We start from the raw sequence: 11,006 nt of genomic DNA on the forward strand, positions 1-11,006 counted from the left end.
GAGGAGGAGGAGCCCACCGCTTGGCGGCCACTCAGGCAGTGGAGGGAGGGTCCTTCTGCAAACCTCAGCGTGGCTCCCCTCCCCTCCCCCTCGGCCTGGGCCCTTCTTGGGCGGGGGTGGGGGTCTTGCCCAGCAGAGGTCTTCCTCCCCTCTTCCAGCAGATCCCCAGGGTGGGAGCAGGCTTGACTTGTCCCCTTTGCTAAGCAGGGTCCACCCTGGTTTGCATTTGAAGGGGAGACTCCATGTCTGAGCCCTGGAAGCTTATTCCCCTCCGCAGGGGAGGGAGCCGCTCTGGGAGGAGCATCTAGGTTCCAGGTTCCCTCCCTGGCAGCAGCATCTCCAACGAGATCGGGCTGGGAGAGACTCCTGCCTGCCGCCTGGGAGAAGCCGCTGCCAGGCTGGGCAGGCGATCCTGAGCTAGAGCCGGTTAGGGCCAGCTTCCCACCTTCCTCTGCTGCTTGAAAGAAAGCCTGGCCAGCAGCAAAGGAGATCTCCCTGGGGCGGGGCGGGGGGGAAGAGATGGGGATGCCCTGGGCGGGGGGGGGGGGAGCTGCAGGCACACGAAGGAAGGCGGTGGGGGAGTCCGCTGGGTGAGCGTGGCCAACCCCAGCCTCCTCTGCCTCTGCAGGTCTTCTTTGCCTCTGTCCGCTCCGGAGGAAGCAGCCAGGTCTACTTCATGACGCTGAACAGGAACTGCATCATGAACTGGTGAGGGGGGGCGCTGGCTCCTCTGGCCCCTCCCCCTCCTCGGTGGTGGTGGGAGGAGCCTGCCGGATGCCCCGCCCTGCTCCGTGTGCAGCCAATGCCTGGGCGGCCCCTCCCCACCCCCACCTCCCCCCGGCTGGCTGGCTGGCTGCTGCTCTTGGGTGCAGGAGCCCTTCCTTCCCGCTTTGGGCAGCGGGGGAGAGGCTGGGGGGTGGGGGGGCAGGCAGGACCCCTCTCTGCAGCCGGCCATCACACCAGGCCCCTTGCAGAAAGACGGCTCTGTGCTGGTCCCCCCCCCTCCTCCAGGGCAGGGAGACATGCACGAGTCCCCCCACAGCCCCAGCCCATTACCCCAGAACTCAGCAGAATTTCAGTGGGGAGGAGGCAGGCGAGGGGGCCGGAGGAGCATGGGCAAAGCCAAATCATGTACATAAAAAACACTGGGAGTGCGTCCTCCCCCCCCCCGCCCACAGTAGTTCTCATGGATGGTACTTGTCCCCCCCCCCACACACACACACACCCCTTTCCCCACCCCCACCCCCACTTAAACAGGCTGTGACCTGCACACCTGGTGGAGCAGCCCTGGACACCCCCCCCCCCGCTCCTTCTTTAACCTACACCACTGACCTTAGCTGTGTGTGTGTGCGCGCGCACTCCACTTGTCACGCAGCATGCACCCCCCCACACACACCACCACCCCCCCACACACACACACACCACCACCACCACCCCACACACACACACCACCACCACCCCCCCCACACACACACACACCACCACCACCCCCCCACACACACACACACACCACCACCCCCCCACACACACACACACCACCACCCCCCCCACACACACACACACACCACCACCACCCCCACACACACACACACCACCACCACCCCCACACACACACACACCACCACCACCACCCCCCACACACACACACACCACCACCACCCCCCACACACACACACACCACCACCACCCCCCCCACACACACACACACACCACCACCACCACCCCCCCACACACACACACACCACCACCACCACCCCCCCCACACACACACACACCACCACCACCACCCCCCACACACACACACACACCACCACCACCACCCCACACACACACACACCACCACCACCACCCCCACACACACATCACCCCCCTCCCTCCCTCCCTCCCTCCCTCCCGCATCCTAGACTCATCCATGTTTCAGTTCTAAGGGCAGAGAACTGGTGGAGGGGCCGCCTCCCCCCCCCGCCATCACTGCAGGGCTCGACTGCCCCCCACCTCCCACCCCCTGCATGGGATGTACAGAATGGAAGCAGAGTTCTCTCCCACCCCCACCATGGGGGAGCTGTGTATATTTTGCTTTAATTCTCATTATTTTGTAATGGCAATTGAGTAATTAACTAACAAAGCACTTTAATAGCCCAGCTGATCAGGGGAGTTGGTAAGGTGGGGGGGGAGCAGGGAGCAGAGGGCTGAGCAAGGGCCTCCCCCCTGTAGGGCCTCAGGGTTGATGTCAGGAAGTGGGTGGTCACTGGGGCCTTTTTTACGGGGTGGGGGGGGAGGATGTTTGGCTCCCATCCTAGGCTGGGGTAAATGAGCTGCTCTTGCTGTACCTTTTGGAGTCGTCCCCCCCCCCCCGTGTCTCTTGATTCCTTGCTGGGTTTGGGGTTACACTCTTGTGGCTGGGGTGGGGGGGGGGCGCTATGGCATGGTCAGCTGGCGAAGATGCCGGCCCAGAGGCCCCTCCACAAGCCCTCGCTGGGTGACTTGGTTTCTTGTGTATTTTGCTTCTTGCGTTTGTATATAACCCTCTTCCTGGCCCCTCCATGGAAGAGAGAGGAAACCCCTCCACGCCCCCCCCACCCTCCAGAAATCAGTGGTGGCCTTTGGGATTTCATCTGTTAATAAAAAGAACCAAAATCTGTGACTCCTCCCCTGTGTGGGTCCAGTTCCTTTGTATGGGTGGAGGAGAGGGAGGTGCTGAAATGGGAGCCCCCCCCCCAGCGAGGAAGGAGGGGTGGGGTGGGGTGGGGGAGCACCCAGGGAGAAGCTGCTTGTTTGGAGAAAAGACTGCACCTCCGCCTCCCTGCACCTCCGCCTCAAGAGCAAAAGGCCCGGCCCGGGGGCTTGCGTCTCTTTGCTCCTGGGTGAAGAAGGCAGCGCTGCTTGGTTCTTGCATTCCCTCGGGGTCACTTGCTCTTATGTCGGTGTACAGACCGGAGTCAGAGCTTTGCATCGGATTTTCCAGGAAACTCCACTGGAAACCAGCATTTAAGGAACTTGGGAATAAACCGGGATGAGCTGAAATCCAGCAGGGGAAGCCCGATTTGAGGGGGGGGTGCTTCCAAAGAGAGCAGACTGACCTCTGTGGGGGCCTGGCTGTAGAAAAGCAGGCCCCCCACCCCACCCCACCCGCCCAGATGAATCCCTCAGTCGAGAGCCAAGAGCACGGCCCTGAGCGGGGTGGCAGGCGGGGGCCTCACTCTGCAGGCAGGCGGCCTCCTCCCAGACAGGCAGACTCAAGCCCAGCAGCAGCAGCAGCAGCTCCCCTGCCCTTGGCCGGCAGAGGGGCCTGCTGGTGATCCATCTTGGTCCTTGGCCTGCCCCACACCAGGACTAAGTCCGGGGGGGGCACGGTGGCGGAGGGCTTCCGTGCCCACCTCCAGCACCCCTCTGGGAGGGGGCCTCCAGGGACAGGGCCCTTCTGGGGCTGGGTGGAGGCTCTCCCCTTTGCCGGCGGGGCCACCAGCTGAGCGTCTTCTCCTCCGCCTCCCGGAGCTCAGGCTCTCTTGCTTGCTCCTCCAGGGCCGAGGAGCTGGCAGTGGCTTCCCCCCCCCCCGGGGATTCTGGCAAGGGGAGTCTCATGGGGCAGCTAGGGAGGGGCTGGCGCTGGGGGGCCTGGGCTCTCTGGACCCCTCTGCTCTCTTGGGAAGGTTGCTCTGCCCAGCCCTCCCTGGAGATGCTGCCAGGGACACCCCCCCTTCCACGGGCTCTGCCCCCCACAGCAGCTGCGCCCAGACCACTCCCTGGCCTGGGGGCCCCTCCTCGTCTTTTTTAAAGAGGCTGAGAAATCCCCCCCCCCACCGGCCAGCCACCTTGCACGCACACACACACACACACCCCGGAGGCCAGGCTGGCTCCCCGGTCCTTTCCAGCGGGTCCTCCTTGAACTGCAGTGCTCAGGGCACCACCCCCATAGTTTGCTTGTTACGAGTTGATCTGATTGATCTATTGCCCTTCCAAAAGTGGCTCCGGGTGCTTAGCTGGGGCTGAGGTCTTTGGACTTCCAGTTCTAGCTTCTGTGACCAGAGAATCCTCCTGGCTTATCGACCTGCGTCTCGGGCCTCTCCAGGGGCCACAGATCATGGCTCTCCCGTGCACCACCACTCCCCACTCATCGCCAAGAGCGTTTCGTTTCACCGCGTTGGGAAGGCGGATCCAGCCCCTCCGTTTATCCGCAGACAGAAGAAGCCCCCTCTGGCTTCCTGGAGGGTGTGGGAAGAAGACTCCCCAGCCCAGGATTTGCACTTGTTGGCACAACTTCCTCTGCTGCTTTCCATCAACCACCCCTCCCCTTCCCCCTTTTCTGTCTCCCAATCCTACCTTTTTGCTTTTTAATAACATGAAAAAACGGAGTAACTTAATTAGAGGGCAAACTCTAGGGCTGAATTCTGTGCCCAGGAAAGAGGGGTAGCCCTCCGCCCCGCCCCTGAGGCGGGCTGACAGGTGCTGGGGACTTCTGTGTGTGCTGGGAACCTGGCAGCCGGGCGGGGGGAGACTAGACAGCCAAGGCTGAGGGCTAACAGGCAGTCTGGCCCACAGACCAATTAAGCAGAAGTGTGTGTGGACTTCAGCAGAGTCAGATCACAGAGGGTGCTTCAATGACTAAGCCCTTGGGGGAAAGGGGGGCGTGGCGTCCTGCCTCCTCTGGGGAGCCACTGGCCACAAGGAAAACACAGAAGCGAGCGGTGTGTGACCCTGCACAAAAGAAAACTCAGTAGAGAGGTGAGAGGCTGTGTGTGCGTGCCAGTGTCTGTGTGCGCCTGGGAGATCCCTTGCGCCGGAAGGAGAGGCTTCTCACCGCCTCCTGGTACTACTGCTGTAGCAAAGTTGCGGGGAAGGCGGGAGCTCATCCTCACTTGGGTCCCAGGGTTCCCCCCACCCCAGCCTCTGATGCCACCGCTGCCTTCTAGTCAGAGGGCCCTGGGCTACCTGTGCCCAAGATGGCCTCATCCGAGGGGCAGCTGTGGGGCGCTCGGGAGTTCTTTCTGTGCCGGAGATCCTGGAGTGGAGAGGCCGAGCTGTGAAACTTGCAAGGACCTAAACAAGTTCCACCAGATTCACAAAAATACCCAAAGAAACTCCACCGCAATATAATCCTCTAGTAGAAAACCATCATCTAAAAGTATGCATGAGCCTCCAAAGAGCTCTATAACCTGTAGATGACAGTGGGAAAAACTGGCAACCCTCTGAACTCTATAAACTCAGTAAATAATAGGAAAGACGTTTCATGAAGAGGCTTAGCTGAAGCATCAGTACAGACGGCCTCTATAGGAAACCATAAGGGCTCTTAATGAATGTATGAACCGATCCAAAGAGTCCCCATATCGTGTATGTTCAAAACAGACTTCAGCCCTGGTGACCTCAAAGTGAATGTAGAAAAAGAGGCACAACTTGCAATCCAGTCACTCATGAGGTTTCCTTCCAAGTTTCTAGATGTCCAGTTTAATAGATAACAAGTCCAATCAATTATAAATGAAGTGGAAATGCAGGCTCTGTATCTTGTCAAGAGCTGAAATCGGCCACAGAGCATACAAGGAAGAAAACTTTTCTGATGTTGCCAAGTGTGTTCTTCAGTGGCTTTACTCCAATAGAAGAATCCTTGTTCTCAAAATAGAAGCTATACAATCATACTAAAACCGGTGTTTATTCCTGGTTTGTAGAGTTTCCAAAGTATACAGGAAATAATGATAAATAGTCTATTTAAACAAGTATACATGGAACGTTCAACTAATTCATACAGGTAAAGGTCAAGTGTGCCGATGAGTCGGTTTCGACTCCTGGCGCCCCCAGAGCCCTGTGGTTGTCTTGGGTAGGATACAGGAGGGGGTGACCATTGCCTCCTCCTGCGCAGTGTGAGATGATGATGCCTTTCAGCATCTTCCTAGATCACTGCTGCCCGATCTAGGTGTTTTCCCATAGTCTGGGAAACATACCAGCAAGGATTCGAGCCAGCAACCTCTGGCTTGGTAGTCAAGCCATTCCCCTGCTGTGCCAAGATTTCCCTAATAACATATATATATACCACCAATATAAGTATTTATTTATTACATTTCTACACCACCCAATCCAACTGCTCTGGGCAGTTTACAAAAATCAGCTTTATAAAATCCCTTAACTTAAAATGATACAAAATATAGATCCGCACAGGCTCTAAAATGGGGTCATTCAAATGTACCCACAAAACCTTTTATCTCCAGGCTCACATAGTATGCTGTATATGGTACTGGTGGAAACATATCCACCCATCTCTCTATGCATACTGCAATTAAACCCATAAAAAGCAAAATATATACCAGAGTAATAGCTATTCCATACTTCTGTAAGTATAGCACTCATCTCAATTACAAGTCTCTCAAAATACAGTTACATATACTTACTCTTGCCTCTGATATCTTACTCAAATGGTGATCAGGGCATATTGTCTGTTCTCAGTAGAAGAATCATGCCCTAGCCTAGTAGATAAGAGTTTAAATACTTGGGAATCAGCTGTAGCCCCTCCTATCATTCAAAAGTCTTTACCTTTTTTTTTTTTAACTTACTGGGGGGTCTGCTTCTGATTCAACTTAATCACCTCCTGGATTCCCAAAGATGGGATTAAACTTTCTTTTATTTATTTATTTCATTTATATACCACCCTTCCAAAAAATGGCTCAGGGCAGTTTACATCAAAACAAAAACAATTAAAATCAATTAATTTCATTTTGATTTTAATGGTTAAACACTTAAAATCATGTAAACAAACATTAAAATCATTTAAAAGCAATGTTAAAAATGTATAACCATAAATCTAATTAAAAGCCTGGGTGAATAAATGTGTCTCTGGTGCCTTTTTCAAAGTTGCCAGAGATGGGGAGGCTCTTATTTCAACGGAGAGCGCATTCCAAAGTCCAGGGGCTGCAACGGAGAAGGCCCGTTCCCCAGTTGGCGGCAGCCACAGATGAACCCCTCCAGATGACCTTAGCAGGCGGTGGGGCTCATGGTGAAGAAGACATCCTCTTAAATACCCACGGCCTAAGCTGTTTGGGGCTTTATAGGTAGTAGCCAGCACCTTGCCCAGAAACGTATTGGCAGCCAGTGTACCTCTTTCAATACAGGAGTAATATGGTCTCTCCGAGATGACCCAGAGACCAACCTGGCTGCCACATTCTGTACCAACTGCAGTTTCCAGACTATGTACAAAGGCAGCCCCACATAGAGCACATTGCAGTAATCCAGCTTAGAGGTTACCAGCATCTGTACAGTACCAGCATTTTGAGGGCGTCTATCTTAAGAAACTGACACAGCTGGCATACCAGCTGAAGCTGATAAAAAGCACCTCTAGCCACCGCCTCAAGCTGGAACACAAAGGAGAGGTTTGGCTCCAGAAGCACCCACAGACTGTGTACCTGTTTCTTCTGGGGGAGCATGACCCCATCCAGAACCTGCAGATCAAAATCATCTCCCGAGTTCTGACCCCACACAATAAGTACCTTCGTCTTATCTGGATTCAGCCTCAGTTTGTGATCCCTCATCCAGCCCATTACTGCCTCCAGGCAGGCATTTAGGGAGGTTATGCCTTCTCCTGATGATGTTGCCATGGAGAAATAGATTTGGGTGTCATCAGCATATTGACAACACCCTGCACTAATCTCCGGATGATCTCTCCCAGCGGCTTCATGTAGATGTTAAACAACATCGGAGACATCTTGAAGCATTTCCACAATATATAACGCAAGTTGTTCTAGTAAGAACTAATCTACCTTCTTTCCTTTCACTATTCCTACAACTGGACTAAATTTGGTACAGATCAGTTAGACAGTTCACAATTTAGCCCACTTGCTCCTCAAACATTCATGCATTCGCCATCTTGAATTGGGGTGGATGACATCACAAACCAAATGTTTGAGGTGTCCCTATGTGTCCTTACAACTGTACCAATTTTGGTCCAAATCGGTTCTCACGTGCACCTCAAACATTCATGTGTCTGCCACCTTGAATGGGGGTGAATGACATCATCGCAAACTACGCCCTTGAGCCTTCCCTATGTGTCCCTACACCTGTAGCAAATTTGGTTCAAATCGGTTAGGTAGTTCACATCTTAGCCCACTTGTGCCTCAAATGTTGACGTGTCCTCCATCTGGGATCAGGGTGGATGACACCATCACAAACGATGCCACCGAGGTGTCCCTACAAGTGTACCCAATTTGGTTCCTATTAGTCCAGGCATTGTTCAGTCAGTCGATAGTGGGCGGGTGGGGGCGCACACAGAATGCAGGGTGATCTCCTGGAAAGTAGGCTAATAAAACTCTCTCGGGATGGCAGTGAGTGCTATCCCATCCAAAAACAATGGTCAGAGAAAAAAATTAACAAGCCTCTCCCCCCCCCCCCCCGATGTCTTCCTTCAATCCAAAAAGGGCCCGATTCTTAACGTGTATACCCAAAGAAGTTCTCTTCTTAACAACCAGTTATTTTCAAAAATATTTGTGAATTTGGCTTCTTCAGTACACCCAAACTGTGCATCCTCTGGTCTGTGAGCAGCTTCCCCCAAAACATCGAACCAGGGGGGCCTGCGTATTCTGCCTCCTGATATGGCTGTTATGCTTCATGATCCTGATCTTAATGGGCCAATTGGTTTTGCCCCTATCCAGTAATGAATGTGGGTGTCGTCTAATGACGTAGACGACCCCTTTTGTTTGACAAGTGAGAAAGTCTCAAAGTTGAGCCTCCTGTACACTGGATGGTCGGTCAAAGGGCCAAAGTCGAACACAGTTCTGGCAGACGCTGCACATGGCCACAAGAAGACTGGCCTTCTGGCATACACGCCCGCCCCCCAGCCAGCCCTCCTCTTGGATCGATTGTCCCAGCGGCCCCTCCCTGCCTGGCTGCCAGGAGGTGGCTGGCTGGGCTAGCCTGGCTCTTGGGGCCCAACAGGGCTCTTCTGGCTCTGGAGGGGGTGATGCTTTGCGGGCTGGGTGCTGGTTGCAAGCACAGATCCACCCATCCGCCGAGGAGGAGGAGGAGGACGACGACGACGACAACCACCACCACCACCACCACCCTCTTGGCATTGGGCTGTCTGTGCAGTCGCCTGCCTGTCTCAGAAGCGGGGGAGAGGGACTGCTAACCCCAGACAGGTGGATGAGGCCATGGAGAGCCCTGTGGACACTGACTCCTGGGCAGCAAAGAGCAGGAGGTGGGCGGCCCTCTTCTTCCCAGGCACTGGAGGACTCGGGAGCAGGGACTCCTTTTACAGGTGCCTGGAGAGAGAAGGTTGAGGTTTCCATCCAGACTGGCGCTGGGCCCAGGGGTGTAGTGATAATTGAGCGAATGCGGGGCCCCAGCCCCCCCCCATTTGCTTCATTATCTCCCTCACTCCGAGGGGCCGCCAGGGAGAGGGGTGAACACGGGGCCCCTCTCCCCTAGCTATGCCCCTGAGCGGGGCACTTCCATCTGCGAAGCGAAGCAAAATGTGCATCTGAGAGGCAACCAGAAGGAGACAAGCTGGGGAGCACATTTACACTTCTGGGCTCCATTGGAGGAAGGGCCGGAAGTCGAGAACGAACCAAGCCAAAAATACACGCCATTTTGCATCAGCCGGTGGAACTCTCTGCCTCAGGCCTTTATTGAACAGAGAAGCAACAAAGATACGAACTGTGGGAACTTCTGGTTGTCCGCAGAGCCCCTTTCCTCCAGGGGCTAGGCCAGACCCATCTCTGCGGGCCACTTCATTTCCCAGGGGCTTAGCCTCTCACCCACCCCTGCCAAGTTAATTCAAGATAGGATCCCAAGCCTCGTCCTCAGGCGGCTGGTCTCTGAAGCAGAGTGAGAAGACCCAGGAGCCCAGGCCACCTGCTCTCCTCCCAGACGTCGTAGCCCCCCTACCTACCTGGCCCCCACCCCACCTCTTGGTCCACCCCCACCCAGGGCCCCGGGCCCCCAGCTCTCTACAAGGTGGCGGCTGCGTATTTCACCCGCACGGCCCCTATGGCGTCCCTCCCACGGTCCAGGCTGTATGCGGAGCTGGCGCCCCGGCAGCCTTCCCAGGGCCCGTGTCTGGCAGGCCCCGGCAGGCTGATCAGGAGCCAGCTGGTGTGGCGGGAGGGGGCCACCTGGAAGTCCCGGCAGACGCGGTAGGTCCGGGGCACAGCCCGAGGCCCCCCCCCTCTGGAGCTCCTCAGCTGGCCCCCTCTGGACGTGGCCGCCTGCAGTGGCAGGGCCCGGGCCCACTGGCCCCCCAGAGGGCCCTGCCAGGCTGGGTGGGAGCCGCTCAGGTGCAGCCAGCCCAGCCAGCCCAGCCCAGCCAAGGTGGGCAGGGCCACCAGCAGCAGGCAGGCCGCGTACAGCACCAGGCGCAAGAGGCAGCAGCGGGCGGCTAGCCAGCCTGCCCAACTCACTGGCGACCCACTGGAGACCCCCAGGGCCCGGGCTGGCAGCCACGGGCACGGGCAGTGGGAGGGCGTCCCAGGCAGGAGAGCCACAGCCCTGGAGGAGGTCGTAGCCGGGGGGTGCCTGGCTGCAGCTGTTCTCTCCCTGGGGGCTGCTGGGGTCTTTGGAGGAGTTGACGGGGTGGCTGTTGGCAGGGCGGTGGGGGTCCGGGCAGGTGCTGGCGTGCTGGGGAGAAAGGTGTGGGCAGCTGCAGAAGGTGTGGTGGGGGCAGCTGGGGAGGTGGGGTGGGGCCTCCCAGTGGCCAGCCTTGCAGTGGCCATGGTGGGAATGGCTGGCACGATGGTGGGGGTCCGGGCAGGTGCTGGCGTGCTGGGGAGAAAGGTGTGGGCAGCTGCAGTTGGCGTGGGGGTGGGGGACCTCCCAGTGGAAGGCCTTGCAGTGGCCATGGTGGACGTGGGGGTCTGGGTAGGTGCCTGCGTGCTGGGCATGGCGGTGGGGGGCCCCTTGGTGGCTGCAGCAACAGAAGCTGATGTCTTTGGGGCAGCCGTGGTGGGGCCAGTCGGGGCTGGTGTTGTGTCTGTGGAGGTGGTGGAAGTGCCTGTGGTGGAGCCGGCAGGAGCTGTGGGTGGCCTTGTTGTGCT

The 11,006-nt window shown here is 56.8% G+C and overlaps 2 protein-coding genes across 13 annotated transcripts in view; one reads left to right on the forward strand and one right to left on the reverse strand.

Annotated features, from left to right (window-relative positions):
- Window positions 1-1,197, forward strand: part of MINK1 (misshapen like kinase 1) — a 35,504-nt gene extending 34,307 nt beyond the window's left edge. For 4 of the 12 annotated variants that reach the window (XM_053259448.1, XM_053259450.1, XM_053259446.1 and 1 more), the window contains one exon: window positions 629-1,193. In XM_053259448.1, coding sequence (XP_053115423.1) covers window positions 629-712 — 84 coding nt within the window. In that variant the 3' untranslated portion in view covers window positions 713-1,193. Of the gene's footprint in view, window positions 1-628 lie in introns of all 12 variants that reach the window. The other 8 variants (XM_053259444.1, XM_053259445.1, XM_053259442.1 and 5 more) reach the window with 5 other exon arrangements.
- Window positions 1,198-9,922: 8,725 nt separating this feature from the next.
- Window positions 9,923-10,989, reverse strand: LOC128329063 (translation initiation factor IF-2-like). Its single transcript, XM_053259535.1, has one exon. It carries the CDS (start codon window positions 10,851-10,853, stop codon window positions 9,924-9,926), a length of 930 nt encoding a protein of 309 aa, XP_053115510.1. The 5' UTR covers window positions 10,854-10,989; the 3' UTR covers window position 9,923.
- Window positions 10,990-11,006: the final 17 nt, after the last annotated feature.

The sequence above is a fragment of the Hemicordylus capensis genome, chromosome 6 (assembly GCF_027244095.1).
Source record: "Hemicordylus capensis ecotype Gifberg chromosome 6, rHemCap1.1.pri, whole genome shotgun sequence".
In the NCBI taxonomy this organism is placed as follows: domain Eukaryota; kingdom Metazoa; phylum Chordata; class Lepidosauria; order Squamata; family Cordylidae; genus Hemicordylus; species Hemicordylus capensis.